Source organism: Erithacus rubecula, assembly GCF_903797595.1.
Source record: "Erithacus rubecula genome assembly, chromosome: 3".
NCBI lineage: Eukaryota > Metazoa > Chordata > Aves > Passeriformes > Muscicapidae > Erithacus > Erithacus rubecula.
Genome location: NC_136689.1, coordinates 106,525,397 through 106,547,285, shown reverse-complemented (window position 1 = coordinate 106,547,285; position 21,889 = coordinate 106,525,397). Strand labels below are relative to the sequence as shown.

The 21,889-nt window shown below is 36.3% G+C and overlaps 1 protein-coding gene across 4 annotated transcripts in view; it reads left to right on the top strand.

Moving 5' to 3' along the window:
* NOL4 (nucleolar protein 4) overlaps nucleotides 1-21,889 on the top strand; it is a 185,820-nt gene that overhangs the window by 135,798 nt on the left and 28,133 nt on the right. For 3 of the 4 annotated variants that reach the window (XM_079302951.1, XM_079302950.1, XM_079302953.1), the window contains exons 7-9: nucleotides 977-1,156; nucleotides 1,893-2,084; nucleotides 14,533-14,646. In XM_079302951.1, coding sequence (XP_079159077.1) covers nucleotides 977-1,156; nucleotides 1,893-2,084; nucleotides 14,533-14,646 — 486 coding nt within the window. The remainder of the gene's footprint in view (nucleotides 1-976; nucleotides 1,157-1,892; nucleotides 2,085-14,532; nucleotides 14,647-21,889) is intronic. The other variant, XM_079302952.1, reaches the window with a different exon arrangement.

Genomic DNA, 21,889 nt, shown 5'->3' with positions numbered 1-21,889 from the left:
GTGAAATATTTCAGCATTAAGATATGGAAATAAAATTTTGCTCTGATTGACCTAAATGTGAATCTGATGGCTCTGGTGGAGATACTCTCTGATATTTTGTGCAGCGCGGGAACAGGTTTGATCTTTAAGTTTTATGTTGTAGAATGTTAAGTTGTGGAAGACTTTATGTTATTGATGCCTTTTTGTGCTCTGCAGTTTGAAGTGTATGCAGTGGGAACAGTTAACTGAGGATTTGATATTGCAAGGGAAAAGGAAATGTATTACTTTTGGTAATTGGAAACTTTTTGGTCCTACAAGTATATACACTGTATTGAGATGGTCATCTGTTTTATCCAACAAAATGAACTTCTGCTCTGGGGAAAGTTCTGAATGCTGATTTTCAAAGAGAAAATGGTTTTACTACATGATTCTCAGAGAGCATTCAAAATGTAAACCTCTAATTCATCACTAATTTATTCTGGGGTTTTGCAAGTGAAACTAGAACATAATCATCTCCCTATTTTGAATAAATTTTTACATCTCTTGATAATATTTAATATTCATTGGATGAATACCAGTTTCCTACTTGAATCTTCTTTGCCTAGAAATGTTTAAATTTTAATTCTTTAGAGTTTTGTTCAAATCAGCTATCCCTTATTTACATCTTGATTAATACAAAGAAGTTAGTATTTATGTAAACTTCTGTAGATAGTGCTCACACAAGGCTGTATGGCAAAGATTTCATGTTAACTGTAGTCATAGGTAATTCTTTTGTTAATAGATTTACTGAATTTGCAGTTGGTCACATTTTTTTAAAGCATTGAAATTAATAGAATTGTGCATTGTTTGCTCTTGGAAAGATTAGGAGCACTTTATGTTGAACAAAGTATAAAAAGAATTCATGGAATTCTTGAAATATTTACCAAGCATTTTTGATAAATGAGACCTTATTTTTGCTGAGAATTTTTACAAGCATATTCTTTCTCTCTATTTTCAGTCCCCTGCACATAGCTATTCCAGCTATGACTCTGGCAAGAATGAGAGTGTAGGCAGAGGTGCTGAAGATCTGTCTCTGAATCGAGGAGACGAGGATGAGGATGACCATGACGAGCAAGAAGATCCTGAGAAGGTTAACGAATCAGATGGTGTAGAAGCTGAGCGACTGAAAGCTTTTAATGTAAGCCCTCTTGCACTCACCTTGTTTACTTCTATTCTTTTTGCATTGTTGTTTGTGGGTAAGTTTGACAATATTAAAGGCACATTAATTTGCGGGACTTATTTCAATCGTTATTTTAACGCGCATTAAACTCTTGCCAACAGACGACAGATTTGCTGTGTTTCATTTAGAATTTTGAGGCAGAGTGCCATCTTTACCAGTGAGGAAAACAAATTTTTGTTCTGTATGTGTGCATGTGTGACCGTGTGTGTAGCTGTGTGGATGTGCATGTTCACCTATTGAATGGAAAGAGGCTGTAGCTAGTTTTGTCAGAGGACCATTCTGGTGGTCAGCTGTTCTCTATTGCTTTCCCAATGTATATAATTATGCATGAAAACACAAGCAATTGTTCAAACAAAGAAAAAATGTGAGTCAGTTCAATAAAATGATTAGCAATCACAGCTTATTGTTAATAATGAAACTTAAGTAGTGCCTATTTTCACAGTCTGTTCTGGTTTATCTCACAAGTTCTGTATCCTATAGACTATTCTTTTCTTGTCTATTTTTTTAAACCCAACCCACCCCCACCCCAAATAACCCTTTAAAGAACTGTTTGCTTTATATTTCTGGCTTCCCACAAAGCTCTTCAGTGGATAGAAAAAAAAAATGTCTTCCTATCAGTAATCAAGCCAGGAAGCTAGGAAGAGAAGAGAGCTGCCCTCCAAACCCATCTCCTCTGTCTCCCTCTTGCCAACAGATGTTTGTCAGGCTGTTTGTAGATGAAAACTTGGACCGAATGGTCCCAATCTCTAAGCAGCCCAAAGAAAAGATCCAGGCTATCATTGACTCATGCAGGCGACAATTCCCTGAGTATCAAGAGCGTGCCAGAAAACGCATACGTACTTACCTCAAGTCCTGCAGGCGGATGAAAAGAAGTGGTTTTGAGATGGTGAGTTTTGACTTAAAAACCCAGCCCTAGTTTCCATCAAAACCCCATATGTAAATCCATGGCACTATTTTGTTTTCATCTTAGCGTCTTTAATTTTTTTTTGTTTGTTTAATTTTTTTTGGTAATACCAGGTCAGAGATTTCTTTTTTTTCCCTCCTTCATTATTACCCTTGATTTAAAAGTTCTATAAGACGACAGAGTTCACAAAATGAACTAATATGGATCTATAGGAAAGGAAGAGCAAAGCAAGGCATAAGGAGGGAAACTGAGCTATGGACTATATAGTGACTTAGTTCTTTAAGTTACAGTTACAGATTTTTGCCTGGAAAAATCTTGCTGTAAGATGGATTTTTCTCTAAAATGCCTCTGCTAGCTGGATTCCAGATAGTTCTGTAAAATTGATCCTGCTAGAGAAAGGCTATGCTCAAGAAAATGCCCAGTGTAGTAACCTCATAGTGGCAATGGTTTGTCTTTGGGTGTTTTCTTGTACGCCTTAGCCAATTACTTATCAGTGCAAGTTACTCCTTAAAATCTTTCAGTTGATATATAGGTGTGCAAAATATGTTTAATGGCTGTAAAACACAGACATCAAACTTAAAACCTGAGCATCCCAATGGTTTAGTTATAATTGAACCAAAACTCATGAAGATTATCATGGTATACAACTGACAGTGTTTTCAAACATTGTTATTTTAATATTACTCAGTAGCAGAAAAGTAGATAAATAAAGTCTTCTCACTAATTGGCAGCTTCATTATCTCTAGAAAACATTTTTATTTCTGAAATGGAGAAAATTCAGAAGAAACTAGTTAGCTCCACCCATCATGTTTAATGTCTTATCTATCTCTCTGGCCTTTAGATGACAACAAAAACACCTCATTGTTAAAAATAGATATCATTTAGTGATTAAACATACCATTTTTTTTTAAAGAATCATCTGCAAACCCATTGATTACATAAAAAAATATTGGAGATTATTGCATTTTACTGTTTTTCTCTCTGTCCTTCTCTTTCCTGCAGTTTTTGCAGAATATTTATGAGTACCATATGTTGTTTAAGATGGTAGCTGACAATTAAAAAAACAAACTATCAGGCTTATTTGTAGAGTAAGGCCACTATTTGATAACACAAAAAGTAAAGACAGAAACTAAATTTTTGTGTGTGTTTGGGATTCTAATCAACTGCATGGTTTTATTATTTGAAACATTGGGATGAAACTGTTTTTGAACAATGGAAGCTCAGATGAAGAAAGACAGGTAGAATAAAGGACATCTGTACAGACAGAAGTGCCAAAGATTGAGTGGTGGTGTACATGGCAGAGTGTTTAACCCTCCAAAACAAAAAGAAAGGACAAATAGAAAATAAATATTTCCTACAATGTACTAAGTAGCATTAAATTGCATCTACTCACTGTCTGACAATAATTCATCAAGTTCAGCTTTCATGAAGCCAAATAATTAATTTTGCTGTACTTTCAATTGAAAATACTTACAAAATTAGCCAATGCTAGTAAGTCTCACTGTTCCAATTTGTGGCCTTATTACTATCATTATTCACACTGATGAACAGTTATGTAAACTGACTCATTTTTGTTGTCTGAAAGACTTGTGCTACTGTTCAGCCATGTGAATAAGGGGCTACAACCCATAAGAGCTGGGTTGGCTTGACTTCAGTGAACATTTGTAAATGTTACTTTCATATGAATAAAGGTTGCAGGATCAAATTTATTCCTGGGAGGGGAAAAAGAGCAGAGATTACCAGGAATATGATCGAAATAGGCAATCTTTATAGTTTAGAAAGACTTCCTGGTTTTATAATGTTTCATGGCAGTTTCTGATGGGCTTTATTTCATTTTAAAGAAACAAATCACCCTCTAAAACATTGACTTTTTGCCCATGAATGGAAGTGACAAGGCACTGGAACTCATGCCAAAGACTGCAGCCCTCTCGGGCCTGAGGGGATATCTGTCCTGTGTCCCTGTTTGCAGGTAGGAATACATGCCAAAGGCTATCCAAAGTCTCTGGAGGAGCTCCCATCATCTTCCTAAGACAATAAGTAGCATTTTATGTGTATGTCTTGAATAATTCTGAAATTTAATGTGTATCTCTTTGGGTTTTTAATTTTTTTAAAAATTATTTTTATTTCTAAGTTACTGTATCATCATCTCTTGATTATAGGCATTTTTTTAAATGCTACCATGGACAGAGGCATTTGACTACTTGATTTTTTTAAATGTCCTTATCATTTTGGTAATGGAGAATAATCGCCTTTTCTGGATAATAACATTTGTTCAAACAATAATGAAGGGACACAATTGTGTTGTTTTGAATAAGGGGCTACCCTCAAATACAGCCAACCAGAATAATGATCTGCTCAGCAGCAGTACCAGTACCATTGTTACATTAAATAGGATGTCAGATAATAACCTCCACAGGAGATGTCTTTTGCTATACTCATGATAAATAGATTTTTTAATATATGTTCAGGTTCAAAATGCTACATTTTGAGCATCTAGTTGCATGAGAAAAAGATAATATTCTCTTTTATGGCATATGACAGTTCAGACTGTGTGTAGAACCATGCAGCTATCTACAGCATCATACTGCAAAGTGAAGAGAAAATGTAAACACTATGTTAAATTAGTGTAAAACTGCATGGTAAAGATGAAAAAGCATGCCTGGAGCCTGATTCAGTCAGTTATTTGCCATCTGTAATCCCAGTGACAGTTCTTACTGCAGAGCAGGCCAGTTCTAGCTTTGAGGCAATAAAAAAGGCTCAGTCTCATGAGTGCTCATATTGTTAATTAACATGATTCTTAGTATTATTATGTTTAAGCGATCATTTATAGTTATGTTGCTTCTACTTGTGACAGATAGCTGTCTGTGGGCTCTGGGGCAGCTTCTTGTTACAAATATGCCTTAGAGCAGCTCCCTTTCTACATTGGAATGCTCTGCCCATTTGCCTGTGCAGCTTGTAGTTGTGCAGTTTTCATTCTGACACAAATGCCTCAATAAGGCACTCAGTTTTTCTCATGAATCATAAGATTGTTTTTCTCCTCCCATTGTCTCTTGCTAATGGACTGTTGAGAATGTTCTCTTACTAAATTCTATGATCCTGCTCAGAATCTTTCATTGGGAGGGAAGTCTGTCAAATACCGAAATCACTGGCTTTTGGAATGGATTTCTAGGTTGTGCTTCAGCCTGCATTGTGCTGTATTGTTTTGAGAATGTAAAAGTTTTTATATCCTTTCTCTTTGTTAGCCCAAAAACAAAAGAAATAAAATTACTTCATTATTTTTAAGGACTGACATCAATAAGAATTCATGGTGAACACCCATACATTAGGTGTTTTGTGACTTCTAAAGGCAATGCAAGAGGAATTTTCTCCCAGAAATAGTCAGATGGCTTGAATGTTTTTCAAATCCTTTGTTTAGAGTTGTCCCAGCCTCTGTGACAGAGAACTGCCAATTAAAAAGAGATAGTAGATGGATGCTGGAGATTTGTGGTTTGCATTTATTTAGTTGTAGTCCAGAAAACTTTAGATGCTGATAACATTTGATGATATTCAAATGAGGTTCAATTGTCTTAATAGTTACATTTTCTTGCTACTCTCTGCTTCCTCCCATCTTCACCATCTATGATCAGTCTTACTGCATTCAGTTTGTAATGGCATCTTACAGTATCTTTTTCACAGATGTGCCATTTTTTCTGTGAGCATCCTAAGGCAAGAGCAAAATTTTAAACTCTCATTGACTAAGAGATTCTTCCTATTTTTTTAAGCAAAAGGAAACCCTTTTCCTAAATACTACTGCAATACAAAACAACAGTATCAAAGAGCAAAGTGTTCTGTGTTGGAGAGAAAAGGGTAGTCTAAAATGCTTTTCATTGTTTAAGACTAGTTTGGATGTGTTGAAGAGTCACACTGTGCCTAAAGACAGTTCCTGATTTAGGTCCCAGTGTTGCTCATCCCAGCTCCTTCGTTCCTATTGCCAGCCTCAAGAACAAGTAACTAAGCTCTGTATCTTTCACTGCTGCTGTCACTTGGTTGTGCCAGTTGGCTGAGGAAGGTGTTTTAACAATTTGCAACTGTGCTCATGTTGATCAAGGTGTTTTGAATGTGTCTTGTGGCTTGTCATGCGTCACTATTGGGACTGGGTTTCCAGAAGTGGGATGTTTTCTGAAATCTGCCTCATTAAGGTTACTTGGGATAGGTGTCTAGGTTCTGCTTTTAAGTTTTAGAAAGAGGAATCTTTCAATATTTACTGAATTTAATGCTGAGAAGTCCAGCTGCCCTTGCAGTCACGTGGGTTTTTAGTCCTCCAGGCTTTTGTCTGGAAAGGTCGTAAGCATTTTCAGGAAAATGAAGAGCTGTGGATTCAGGAATGCATATATAATTGATTAACAAGCTGGGAAGCATTAAGAAAATTATCACAAGAACAGTTACATGAAGATTTACAAATACTAATAGAGATGTTGCTTTGTATTAAACCCCAAACTGTCATTTGGGCACTTCCCTTTCTAAGCATCTTGCCCTTTTTTGATAGTGGTTAACTTATTTAAGTCTGATGGGCAACTTGGTTGAAAAAGACCAAAGCTACTCTCTGATAAACTTTGGCTTTTACCATGTAGAATTTAAAAAATATTCTAGAAACAGTTTTTCTAAGGCTTTTATATAAGTTGTTCTTTTTTTGTTGTTGTTTTTTGTTTTTTGGGGTTTTTTTTAGCCACAGAACAGTTAAGTGTGATTAAGTACTTGTGTGGTTTATAAGAACTTCCTCCTAAATCTTCCTGAGATAGCTTTTACTTTTTTAATGGCTTTTCAAAGTATAAGCAATTTTGGAAAAGTGAGCAGTGGAAGAAGTAACATTTCTTTCATTAACCTTGTAAAATGTGAAGATGTTAGCTTTAAAAAGGCATGGTATTTGGAAAAAGAATTAAAACTAAAAGTCAAAAATGCCTACCAACCTGATAGGGCTTAGTCCTCTACAACATGTGAAAGAAGAAAATATAGGAATGCAATTTTGACATTTGTTTCAATTTGTTGAATTTAGAATAAAAGTAATCCCCTCTGAAATGGCAGTAAATTCTGATTAGAACAAAATCCCCTTTTTATTAAAAAAACAACAACAAAGAATAGGTTAAAAGAACGTTCATTCTGTTTACCTGTAAGCTTGAAATCAGAAAAAATAGTAAATATTTCATGGTTTTTGATACTGTGATTCTGACTTAGATTGAGAACTCTTACTGCAATGTTACTTGATTAACTGGCTTGTGCCAATGGTTTAAGGATAAGAAGCCAATTCAGTGTATTATTTTAGGTAATAATAAACTACTAAACTTGCTATTAGAGTAAATAATGTTAAATCATACTCAGTTTTCCTAAATCCTCTAGAGTTTTTCTAGTAAAGTGCTATCAGTGTTCAATACAACCCTCACCTTATTCTGAAGGACTGTGGTCAGCATGATGATTCCTGGAGTTCTCTGTCACAGCCAAATACCACATAAGTCTTGGATAGAGAGAATTCTGCCTAGGTTTGTTGGAGAAATTAGGTGATTTTGGCTCCCTCAGTCAATGAAGCACTTAGATAAACCAGTCTGGAGAGGTTCATCTCCAGCTGTCTCACGAGTCAACCATGAAACAAAAAAGAAGCCTGGATGACTAGTTTATAAAAAATACTTCATTTTTATGCAAATAAAATATATAGATATTCTTGTTGTTGTTCACATAAATAATTTGAAGTCTCCACAAGCTCTGCTGAAGTTGGTTACTTAAATAAACAGAACAGGGCTTGGTCCCATATCTAGGCATAGAAGCAGCAACAGCAACGTGGTGGTTGATGGGAATGACTCATTTGCTGTACTTTTAGACAGCAATATGGATATGTTAAGATAGACATGGATTTATTTTGGTGCCATCATAATCAAGGTGCAACACATAATGTTTCAATTCAATGTATTTCAAAGCTGAAAATGTAAAAAAGTGATTTAAACATCACTCGATGTTTCAAAAAGCCTCTTTTACCATTTAAGAAAATATTTCTAGTTATTTTACTGAATCCTTTAGCAGGTGTTACAATTGGGTATTTATCACAAAACTACAAGACTGAGCAAAATATCTTAAACCCCAGACTGAAATGCAGAGCTACAGGCATTAAAATGCCAGTCCCATTGTTCGTATTCCAGTATTCTGTACTAGCAATTCATAGAATCATAGAATTACAAAATGGTTTGAGTTGGAAGTGACCTTAAAATTCATCTAGTTCCAACCCCTGTTCCATGGGCAGGGGCACCTTTCACCAAAGGAAGTTGCTCAAAGCCCCACCCAACCTGGCCTTGAGCACTTCCAGGAATGGAGCATCCACAGCTTTTCTAGGCAGCCCAAGCCAGTGCTTCACCATCCTCACAGTCAGGAATTTCTTCCCAGTATCTAATCTTTATCTACCCTTTTCCAGTTTGTGACCACTATGAAAGTACATCCAATATAGTGCAGTAGTGCCTTCATTCAGTCTTTACATTCAAAAATGCTCTGTAGAACAGTTTCTGAGTCCTTTGCTAATGTGCTATGTAGCACATTACATTTCACTGCACTGTTCTGATTAAAAACTCTTATTTGGAGGTTATGTATTCCTTGTCTTGTAATGTATTTTGCATGTTTTCTATGGAAAAGTGCTATTTAGATATTGCACACTGGTACAAATACGTTGGGCATTTTAGGACGTTGTGTTAGATCTTAATAATTTATAATGAGAGAGTTGTGACATATTTGCAGTATTTTATTTTGGAAATTAATTTGCCTTGCAATACCTGAGGAAAACGCTGATAGGAGAACACTAGGGACTATCTAGTTTTTGGGAGCCCAATATGCAAAGAAGTCTTTAGTGGTACTTTTGGAAAAATTCAGTTACTGTCAGTGAGGCATCTTAGGTATTCATCTTCAATTGTGGATCCAAATCACCTCAGAAAATTTTAAACCTTTTCTTTTCAAGGTTGGCTAATGGTTAAAATACTTCCTCGTTCTCACATTTATATTAATATCCCAAGTAGCAAGCAATAGGAGGAGGGGAAATGGCCTCAACTTGTGCCAGGGCAGATTTGCATTAGCTATTAGGAAAAAATTTCTTCATCCAAAGGTGAAGCATTGGAACAGACTGTCCAGGGAAGTGGTGGAGTTGCTGTCCCTGGAAGTGTTCAAAAGAAGTGTGGATGCAGGACTTGGGGACCTGGTTTAGTGGTGGAGTTGGGAACATTGTTTTAATTTAATGGTTGGACTCAATGATCTCACAGGTCTTTTCCAGCCTAAATGATTCTGTAATTCTATGATTTATATTAGGGTGTCTATGAACAAAATGAAGTAACTTGCATGTTTATGTGTTTGCAACTGTCTTAATACTGAAATGTGTAATTTTTGGTGTTAATTTGCCTAAACTAGAGGATAATATTTATGCACACATCAGCTTATGATGTTTGGCATTTCAGCAGGTGTACATGTGTGCCCATTATCTCACTGAACAGATAACTGTGCTTTTTCAGAACAGACCCAGATGTATATAACATATAAAAGTCTGTAGATCAAACGTTTGTACAACAACTTTGACTTTTATTTATACTGGATATCAAAAAAACATGCCAAGGTAGTAACTTTAGAGACAATGGATCTCTAACCATGGGTGGACAGCATGCACAGTAAATTGCAAAATTCGTTTTAGTGACTATACTGCTCCTAGTGGTTTAGACTGGAATATAATCAGTTATCTAGTATATCAATGATTGCTAAATTTATGCCAAAAATGTACATAAGAAATTAAAACTTAGAAGGTTTTTTTAGATTCTGTGTAGAAATACAGGAATTATGTGACTATGCCAGAAAAGTTATTTGGTATTTCGCATGAAGATGCTGCAAAGATACCTCACTTTAAACAGCAGACTTGATGATGCTGCATACAGTTGTTATAGTGAAAATGTGTATTTTACAGCATATTAAACATTCTAGTCTCTCATTTTTTAAAGAGTCAGACGTTTTGCCAAGAGAGCTAATTTCTAGATGAACTGGGCCAAGGATTTCTGATTTCAACTACTAAAAATCAGCAGCCTTGCAGGACTACTCTGTACCTCCAGAAAGACTTGTTGTAAGATGCTGTGATTGTTGATACCCAGATCTAAGGAGCATCAAAGTCATGAAAGGGTCTTCATTAGGTTTAAAATACCTGAAGGCAAAATAGCACTTATTAGACTAGAAAGAAATGTTGATTAATTTGATTTTCCATTAGGCAGCTTGCAAAAGTATATCTCATCTGTCCATGATTTATAAACTCTTTAACAAGAGAAAAAGGAATGAGTGTATAAAAAGTTCAAACCGATTTGAACAAAAAATTAGTTCTCACAAAAGCATGCAAAAGTGCATATGCAATAAGGTGGTTAAGTGTGCATGTTGCTTTGTTGCCTTGTTGTCATCTACAGGCTCTGTGGTGTTCTCAAAATAGTTTCAAATTTGAGAGGATTGAAGGTGGTTTGTCATCTCCCATGGGTTACCAAGGGAATTCCAATCACTTCCTAAATGTCAGTCACTTCAGCAGTTGTTATAAACAAAAGGCATCCAGGTGCACTTGCAACCTAGCAGGTTTTCCTAACATCATTTATCAAAATGCTCTTCACCTATGTTGTCAGAGGCTGGATGTCAGTTGTGTGTCAGCTGAGGAGATGTAAAAAACCAAAACCGGATGTGTGTTCAAAATGTGACTCCTGCTTTAGTGCAGTCACGAGCAGTATCATGTTTCCAAGTAAACACAAAGCAATTCTGTATAATGCTTTTGTGTGATGGACATACAGCCTACTCAGAAGGTCTGTATTGCACTGTTCACCAGATTCCTTCTAAGTTTATCCATGTCTTCACCTGAGAGCTACTATACAATTTTCACATGTGTCTTTTCTATCTGCCCTTGATTCAAAATGACAAAAATGTTATCCTGCCTTGTTATTTGCTACTTTTGGTAGATTAAGTTTACAGGATTTCTTCTTTATTTTTGTTTTTCACATGGTTAGTTCTAGTATTGTTATTTCCTGCTCTACATCACTGTGAAGTGAGAAAATACCAGAGTAGGGCTGTAAAGGTTATGCCTCAAACAACACTAGGCACATTCTTAACCAGCTAAAGCTGATTGAGAAATTTTTAGTAGTGCTTCTTTTTTTCCCTTTCAGAAATGGTAGTTTGTCAAGGGTTTTCTATTTTTACATAAAATAAAACCTTTTTTTCTGCTAGTTCAGTGGGCAGGTTTGGATCCCAGGATTGTGGGGGCAGCCTGGGAACCCTTGGAAAAAGTTATTGGCTCCCACATTTCCTGCTGTAGAACCAGCACTCAGCTCTCAGCTCTGCAGAGGGCAGCCTGGGAGCCTGCAGAATGTCCTTTTGGCTGAGATCTGCAGGCTTCCTGCTGCATAATTGAACAACATAATTTTTGCCAGGTTTTCCAAGGCCTTTAAATCTCTCCCTCAGCTTGGGAATTGAGAGTTATTCAGAATCCAACAGGGATGTTTGAGCTTCTTACAGAATTGGTTTTACAGCCAGTTATGAGAGAGATCATGAATAATCAGAAGTAGAGAGGAAAAGGAAGCTAAGTAAAGCCAGAAAGGGGCTTCTGAGTTTAGAAGATGAAGATATTAATCCAGTTTATTTAAAAACAAATTTTTGAAGTGGTTATTTCAAAGTAATTTTTCCTCTTAGGCAAGGCTTTTCAAAATTGATCCTTTTGACACTACAGATATGGAAATTTGTGAAGCAGAAAATCTCCTTTTTAACAGCTCTGCTCTAGTGACAGAGGACTGTGTTCATCTTCTCCGCCAATGCCATACTAGAGCTCTGTTGATAGAGCCTGAACCCTGAGGAGATGATTTTTCTCCTGTGCTTTGTTACAGTACTTTACTTCCCGGGTGACTGGGCCATGTATTCATCACATTTTCCCTAAGGTTCACTCTAGGTAGCTCTTGACATGAACATATCAACAGCCAGCTGCAGTGATGATTGTGAGAAATTATGGGTTAACACATATTTCAAGAGGAATGCACTTCAGTACCCAGAGATTTCCTCTTTTTTGTAAGGTGCTAACTTGAGTCAATGTTTCAATAGTGAGCACGTGACCACTAAACTCCTTTTCAGAGAAAAGATAACTGCTTGATTTTTATCATAACACTTTATTTTTTGTTTTATAAAACACTTCAATAAACTTATTCTCTCCCATAAATAAACTGGGAGAACTGGTGTTCAATTTTACTTTTTGGTCAGAACATTAGGTTTTTTCGCTCATGTATCACCTTCTAAAAATGCACTGATGTGTAGAAATAGTTACAGGTTTAGCTAAAGATCTGATCTGGAGGAATTAACCAGCTGTTTGCTCACCATTTTTCAAGAATATAATTGTGTGAACATCACTGTTACAGGACCACAGTGAGAATTCCATGCAGCAGAGTCAGTGCACCTTGAACATGCATAAACCAGTGGCATAAACAGTGGTACTTAGCCAGCAAATACAGTCAGGGATCTAGTGGGATGCATAAAAAATTCAGAGTGACATCACCATTCTAGGGAAGCAGTTTATTAAATATAATGCTTTGTCAGTGAAACCCTTCCACAAAGACTTACTTCATCCTCTGGAGCTCTGAGTAGGGCATCTGCTTGTATTGCATGTAATATTAACTTCTGTCCTGACACCAGGATTTAAATAAATGTCCCAGACTGATTTTTTTTTTTTTTTCAACAGTTTGTTCTGTCAAATCAATCTAAGTAAAATTTATTGCAGTATTGCAGCCTCTGGTTGCCTTTCTTGCACTGCTGCTATGCTGATGCCAGAGAGCTTGTTCTCATGTAAGTGGGGAGAAATAAACCTATTGCACTAGTGAGGAAGACCCATAAATCCCTGTCTGCTTCTCAAATCTAGTTCATCTTCTGGCCCAGGACAGAGTCTGGTCCCAAGCTTTAGAGAAAGCAGAATGTGAGATTAAAAATTGGCATTCTGCAGAGGATATCCAAAGTTAATAAATGGACTTTAATTTTTAAAGGTGAAAGTCTAATACCGAAAATGGCTGGCTCCTCAGTTTCTGGAGTGTTATGAAAACCATAAAATCAGTTGAGCCTATATAATTAATCTGTTTTAAGGTTGTTGTCTGGGAACTGAATGGGAATGACTTCAACATTTTCTTCCAAGATTAATTGACATTTCATAGCAGGTTCATATCCTTGTTTTTGGGAATAAGAAAGTAAAACTCTTCAAAGAACAAAAACCAAAAACCTTCCAAACCCAAAAGACAATAACAACAACAAAAACCCAGCAAGCAAAAAACCACACCCAAACACCCTAACACATGGCTACATCCTCAGTAGGTAAAAATTGACATGGTAAATGTAAATGTGAGTTCACTGAAGCTTTGAAAATTCAGCAGAAGTTCCGAACTGGGCTCAGTAAATTGCAGTCTCTGTAATGGGCTTACATGTACATCAGTATCTCAGTTATTATCCCCACTTTCTTTATTTTCTTGGTAGTTCTGGTATGTCTTTGTATATTAATGAAGAAGATTATTATGAGCTTCATCTTTCAGGAAGATTGTTTTGTATGTAATCAGGAAAAAAAAAAGAGCTGCATAAATCTTTCTAATGAAATGGTAGGCAAGATCATACTGGAGTTCATAATCAACAATGGCACTAAAATGATTCTATCATTCAGTTTTTGGGGGGGGCTCACTGCACCTTTAACCTTAAATGTGTAAATGCTGTGAAATTAGTGATGACAGGTTTTGAATCAGAAAAATGAACCATATCTAGGAGCACAAAATATCGGGAGTGTTGGAAGGCTGACATTATCAAAAGAAAAACAGATTTTTTTTTTTAAGTCGTTTTAATCACATCAGTCATGTTGCAGCAAGGAATGCAAATATTCATATACTACAGATTGAGGCTGCTCTGAAATGTTCTGACAATCTGTTAGGTTTTGAGTGATGTTTCAACCCTATCACTTGGGTTTTTTTGTTTGGTTTGGCTTTTTGTTTTTTGGTTTTTTTTTCTGTATGACTATAAAAAACACTACTCATCTCTGTCACATGCTGCACAGGATAAAAAGCCTTTCAGTTTTCTTAACAAGAATCAGACGGCCAGGGTGCTGCTGGAACGCAGAGAATATGCCACTGTCTGTTCAAAGTACAGCTTAATGAGCCAGACTAAACACACTGGACAATAGAGCTGTGGGGGGAAAGGGCTTCTCGTGGATCTGTGGATCAGCTGCAGCTTTAACATCTAACTAGTTTCATTTTTCATCTTTGCAAGTTCCATTTCCCTGTTTTGTTGGTATAAACTGCATTTCAATGAGCGGACTTTCCTGCCTAGGTGATGGTATGGTGTGCTTTGAAAAAGGATGTTGTGGATTATGCTAGGAATAATTTTCTGTGTTTCTTTTTCTCTTTCATAGTCACGACCTATTCCCTCACACCTTACTTCAGCAGTTGCAGAGAGTATCCTGGCTTCCGCCTGTGAGAGTGAAAGCAGAAATGCTGCAAAAAGGATGCGGTTGGATAGACAGCAGGTACTGTGTTGTTTGGGGGTCTGCCACATCCATATTTATAAATGCACTGGACTCATTTACATAGGATGCCATGCAGAAGGGTGGTGCAGTGCTTCTTGCTAGCAAGATTAATTAAAATACATATGCTGTAGTTTTTATTTAATGAATACACAAGCATGCCTTTGTCTATATTTACATAAGCTGTGTGAGGGTGTCTAATATATTTGTAATGTCCAGCTGGATAAAGCTATATGTTTACTTTTTGATGGCTGTAGATTTTCAGAGCATAATGTGTAATCTCTATACTGGAATTAAAAAGAACAGAAAAGAGTGGATATAATGCGCATAAATAATAGAACTGTGTGTGTGCCCATGAATCAGTGTATTTATTTCTGCACATATTCTTATTCAAAAAGTGTATGCATTTTAAATATAAGGTGAAATAGTGTTACTGACTCAAAATACTTATTTGCCTGAAACAGAGAAGTTACTGTGCTGTGTAACAAAATGCTGTCAATTAACTTACTAGTGAGTTTTTAAAGCTCATTTGTTTTTTCTTGTGTGATTATTCACCTTTTGGAGTTCATGTTACAATTTTATTACCATTCATTTTCTGGAAATCGCATGTTTTCTTTTAGTATTTTAGAATCCAACTAGTAATTCATTCCAGGCTTTGATTATTTACTCACTCCACAGATACAGTGAGCGTCTAACATTCTTATTACAAAGATTATTATGCTTAATTTCTCTTCATGATTGTAACAAAGTAAAAATCTTAGCAATGTCTCATGTGTTCCAAAATGTGCTTCTGTCATGGTAGATGAACTTTTTTTTGTGGAATATAACATTTTTTTAAAGAGAATTTTCCTTTCATACATAGTCCATTGAGTTCCTTCAGGTCATGCCCTAACTGTATAAAGGATTACTACTGTTATACTTATAAAATTGAGATTTTAGGATCTGAGAGTGTATGTTGCTATTTCTTTCTGCTGTGATATTTTTTGCTAGTATTTTCATTATTGTGTTACATTTGCCTTAAGATTTACATATCACATGGGATGTCAAAGCACTATAATACTAAATATAATTTATTTTAGAAGCAGTGCTCATTCAGATTGTGCAGGTTTTATATTCTCTCATTTGCTCTCTGATTTTTCAGTAATAATAAAAAGAAAAGCTACAAAGCCAATGGACTCTTAGCCCAAGGGGAACTAGAAATGACTTGCACAAACATCAGTTACTTTCATTGCACCCAACTAATGGCTCAATTTTTTGGTCCAGCCAGAACGAGGCAGAGTTTTCAAGTGATTTAAGTAAGAATCCCACAATGCTCTTCAGGGAGCCAGAGACCTGTTGAAACAAAAATGAGTATTTAAACTCTAGTCAGAACTCGAAAAACACATTAATAGGATTTTTTTCTTGTATTTGTAGTATAACTATCACAGAAGGATCTGGTAAAATCTTTTGAGGGGAGAGGCATTTCTTTACTTTTCATTACAGAATTAAAAACCTGTAGCCAGAATATCTCCCAGTTGAGCACCTTAATTGTAACTGTGATGTTAAAGCAGCAAAGCTGCCTATGAACAATGGGTATTGGGTTCTGCTTCCTTCAGCTCTTCCCCCTTTTTGCCAGTGAGTTATGGAAACACAGTGGAGTTGCAAATAGCACCAGCCATTTGATTCAGCAAGCAGTAAATTAGCTGAGCTGGTGTAGCTCTGGTTGCAAAACTACTTGTGAATTCAGGACAGATATGCTGATGGATATGCTGAACATGCTGGAAAAAAATACAGCAGTGTGTGTTAGGTGGCTTCATAAAACTCAGTGAGAAATTTATCCTTCAGGGTGGAAGAGATAAGTCATTAGAGACATAGAAAACCTTGGGTTTAGCCCCAGTCCCATTGAAATTTAATTATTTATTCTGAGGATGTGAAATTAATGAAAAAGACTGAGAGCACAGCATTCCGGAATATTTCTGAGTGTGGTATTTAATGGACAATAGTGTGCTCAGTTCATATGCTGAGATGGGAACTAGATCTGTATCCTCACATCCAGACAGTGTTACTAGTAGGTAAAAGGGCTCTATTTTGATCCTCTTCATATTTTTTCCTCTTAACTTACTATTAAATTTCCTTCACTTCTCTTACATATATCTAAAATGTCGTATTTTCAGTAGATTTTTTTCCTTAAACAGAGAAAGATTGGAAAAGTTCAGTTCTTCATGTTGTTTTGTTGTTCCATAGCTCATAACAAAAAAAAAACCCAAAAAAACCAAAAAACCAAAAATAAAACCCAATACCAAAAACAAAAAACAAGCCAAAAACCAAACAAACAAAGAAACAAACAAGCAAAAGCCTTGTTTTCCAAAACTGAGTGTTATACCACTGGGTAGACTCAAGCTTTGAGGACGCCAGTAAGCATTTGGGGGGGAGAAAGGGAAAATAAGATAAATAAGATTTTGATGATGAGAATTACCACTTCATAAACTATATAAAGAGATTTTCTAGTTGAAGACAAGCATTAGACAGTCCTGGAAAGTAGATTGTCAAGAGGATCTGGCAAGAGCACTGATTCTGCACTTCCCCTCAGAGCCGAATGGAAGCATTGCATTAAGGCTGCTCTATTCTTGCATGGAGTACTGTGAAGTTCTTCCTTTTGTGCTCCAGACAGGTGATCTGTCTCAAAGTGAGAGGTGGCACTCATCAGTGCCATGGTCTAAATGATGTGGTGATGTTCTTGTGATAGATTGGACTCGATGATATCAGAGGGCTCTTCCAACCTAATTGATTCCATGGTTCTGTGGTTCTGTAATTTCTATGCACACCCTCACCTTTTTCAGAATACTACCCATAAACCATGAATGAATTAAGAATACAGTGAGTGTTATGTCAAATCCTGAAGCTAAGATAAAACTTTGGAGCCTCCTGAACTCCTTTTCTTGTCTCATTCATGCTCTTTCCTTTTCTTCTCCAGTTTTCCTTCTCTCTCTGACACAACACAGGCCTTGAGCAGAAAGTTCTGAGTATCTTGCATGTATGTCCCTCATGGAAGTCTGTTTATTAAAATGATATGAATTTCCAAATTTAATAGGTTTTTTTTGCCTACAGTGTTAATTTTAGCAGTGTTTTAATGAAAAACCATCTCAATTATTGCTCAGCAAAAAGAAGCACCTTAAAAGTCAAAACTAGGGATGCTTTTAACACCTTGTTTTTCTACCAGAGTGTTGGCCACACTCATGAATATTTGCTATTTCTTTCACAAGTACTAAATGTGAAAGATTGGCTTTATATACCTACAATCCCATGTGCCCATTTTTTTTTCTCTTTGGAAGAAACCTCTCCTTATGTGTATGTGTCTCTGCACACACAAATACTTCATCTTATGGATTACTTTTTAGAAGTATTTCTGATAGCTGATAGGTTATTATAGCCCTGATCTGGGGATAGTGTTAAGTGTGATAAAGTTAAGACTAAGTAATGAAGAAATCATCCTTCAACCTATCTCTTAAACTCCACCTTTATGATCTTTGTATTTCCTAATTCAAAGCTGAAAGTTTCTGCCAGCAAAAATCCAATTTACAAAATAATTTAATGAAATCTGGTCTCACTGGCGACACTGACTTATTTTCCGTATTGGTTTTTTTTCATTCCAGGAATATATTTCTTAATGGGAAAAGGAATATTTTCTTGTCTTTCGGGAAACCAGTAATTTTTCATAGTTGTTGGGAACTGCAACAATAAAAGCATTGTCAGTTTGTGAGACTTCTCTTTAAAGAAAATTTTTATTTACTAGGGCTTGGTAGCTCAGACTGTAATGCTTTGGCTGTCTGGCCATGTTAGATGTTACTTAAGTGCTCTCTTAAGCTCCAGTGCATTTTCATTATCTTGAGATCAAGCACTGGATGGCCAGAAGCTTTAGTGCTGAGAAGTTATATATTTGATATCTATTACCCAACTGAAGAATCCTGTCACTTCCACTTTTAAATTCTGCCTGGTACAAAAAAAATAATTTATTCTGTTGAACAATTTTTACAGATTTAGATGTTGAAGTTGTCTAGATTTACTGGTAGTACTGCTGAACAGTGAAATGCCTGTGACACTGGGCTAAATTTGGTTGATCTTCATGGTAAAGATCAGGAAGATGGTAAAGAGGCAATACATAGCTTTTGTGTCACTTTTCAGATCACCTCTGTTGAGTCTGGATACTCTGGAGAAAGAGTAACTCTTGAATTTTAAAGGCATTTTTGATCACAGTTGATGAAAAATTTAGAAACAATAACTGAATCAACCTTACATGATTTTGCTTCAGTTAGAGATAGAAGAGGCATTATCTGAATCCTTAAGATTTTCTATGCTGCTTTGGATGTTCTCCTGGGATAATATTTCAAGATCCTTATTATATCCCTAGCATTATTTGGTATGAAGCAGTTGCATTAAGTGGAGGTTCTGAACTACAATGAATAGGGGAATAATGAAATGAAATAAGTAGAGCTAAAATTCAGCCCTGTTCACATGCATTTATTGCATATGGTGAACAATACAACCATTCTTCTTTTGACATGCTCTTCACTTTACAAATCAAATTGGATCTTGGTTGGGCAAAAGAAGAATTGTTAAATTAGTAGAAAAATCATGGAGAAGTCATCCTGTCATTAAGTCCTGGGCAGTGAGCAGAGGGATGAGAGATGCCTGCTTTATGCACTCCAGAAACCTTGGTCATGTGTGTCAATTTGTTGTTGATCACAGAAATGGAAGGTTTTTTCTAAGAGCTGAACCACTGTCAGTCTCTGCTTCTTCCAAACAGCTATGTGTGTGCTGTAGATTTTGTAAAACCTCAACATTAAACAGTGTGGAGCAGGGCTGGGCAATGGGACTCTGGAGAAAGTGGAGGTTGATTAGTGTTGCTACTGTTCTGTCTAAAATAAAAAAGAACCAAAAAACACTGTAAAGTCCTCAATGGAAGATGTAAGAGTAAATAGTAATTTATATACATCAGTGTGTGAGAGGACCTGCCTCTTTATTTTCCCTAAAGAAGATGAACTGGTGGAATGTATCTGTGGAAAAGCACACAAGAATGTTAGTAGGAAAAAATGCCCTCCCCTTCGTTTGGATACAAGTATTTTTGGTAACAGCTGCATTTTGTTTATTTTCTTTTTCTTAGAATATATACTTTTTGTGTGTTGTCATGTAGCAAAATTTATGAATGAGCATTTTTCCTTAATTGAAATAAGTAGTTTTGGCAATCAAGACAAAATGTCAGCACTTGGGAATGAGGAGGGAGGATCAATATGGGAAAGCAGGAAAATAACTGAATCATAGAGTAATATCACTGTAGAAGTATATGAACCTTTTTATGGATGTGTCATGTACAGTTAGCCAAATCATTTAGAAAATTGATGTTGCTTCATTTGTAACATGTTGATTTGTACCAGTTAGGAAACTGGCCCTTTGAGAATACATGGTTATATTTGGAGATAGGAGAACAGTGGTCACATATGACTGCAGAGCCTAGATGCTCTCCTGGATTCAATCCATGTCATTTTAGCCATTTGGCTCCACTTCAGTGACTAATGTCATGGAAAGGCTGCAATAGCACGCACAATTTTTTGATCAGCCAAAGGAGGGAGCTACATACACTTCTTTCATCCTTGTGCCCCAAGTATTTGGACATTCAATGTGTGATTCTATTGTAGTTACACAGCAAATGACAAGTTGAGCCCAAGAAAAACTTGAGTTTAGAGGAAAATGAAAGTTATTGTTATCTTACATATTTCCCATCCTAACAAAGGCATTTCTTAGTCAGAGCTGGTCCTTTTTAAATTAGTAGTGTCTTCACAGAATGCTTGTCTGTCAGTATTTTATAGAATATACATGATAAGAAAAAGTTATTCTGCATTTCATTTTTTTAAAAATACAAATTTAAAAGGTACAGTTTCCTTTCATTCCAGAGATTATATGAAAATAGCAGCAGTCAGACAGCTTTATAGTCTGATAAAGGTGTTGTCCTCACACATTCACTGTACAGACATCACAACTCACTTGATGTGCTAACCTCAGTTTAATAAAAATCTTTGTTTATTTGAGCTTTTCAAGTTGACAAGGGTGAGTCTATGTTCACAGAGTATTATGCACTATGATGCTATGAAGCAGTTCTTTTCAATAAACAAAATGCATTTTTAAGGAAATCTCTCATCGAGATGACAGCTGTAATTTTTTTTCTATGCAGTGACTTGTAACCAGCCAAATTAAATATCAGTAATAATTGTGGTGGAGGAAGAGATAATAACTAACTCCCAAGGAAGAAAAAAATGAATTATCCCAAACTGTATGAGAAGTAGCTGAGGTCATTTGGTCTGTTCAGCCTGGAAGAGGAGACTGAAGGGAGATCTCGTTGCAGTTACTTCCTTACAGGAGCAAGAGCGGGGGCAGACATTGATCTCTTCTCTGGTGACCAGTGACAGGACCCCAGGGAATGGCCTGAAGCTGTGTCAGTGGATGTTTAGGTTGGATATTAGAAAAAAGTTCTTCACCCAGAGGGTGGTTGGGCACTGGAACAAGCTCTCCAGGGAAGTGGTTGCAGCACCCAGCCTGTCTGAGGTAAAGAAGTGTTTGGACAATACTCTTGGGTATGTGGTGAGATTCTTGGGCCCTTAGAGACTGTGCAGGGCCAGGAGTTGAACTCAGTGATTCTGATGGGTCCTTTGCAACTCAGCTTATTCTGTGATTCTCTGATAAGTTTGCAAATAGGCACTTTAAACCCATCCTTCTCAGCCATTTTTGTTTTGGGGGATAAAAGCAAGGAAAATCTAAAGTTTTCAGTGAATAGGCTGTTAAAGATGTTGTAACAGTTAGTAATTTTTACAATATTGCTTTTGTCTGTTAAAGGAGTAGGAATAGGTAGCTATTAGGTTTCTGGCAAATTAATTATGTCCTAGACACATATGCTGGGAGCTGACCTAACATTTGACTCTGGATTGTTGTCATAGCAGCAACCTGAATAGAGCAGATTGGTACAAGTGCTGGTTGCAGAACTGGATACAGGTTCTTGCTAATGCAATACATCTGAATATTAATAAATGCACACATGTACTGCCACTAGGAAATCACTTCCATGGTATTTCCTTCTATTTACATCTAATTCCTAAATTTTTAAAGAAATTGAGGTTTGTGAGGAGATGTTACTGATCTGCCTCCATACTATTTCTGGTGCTGTTTTGCCACATGTAATAGGGGAGTTTACAGAAAGAAAGACTCTTCAAGCACTGTT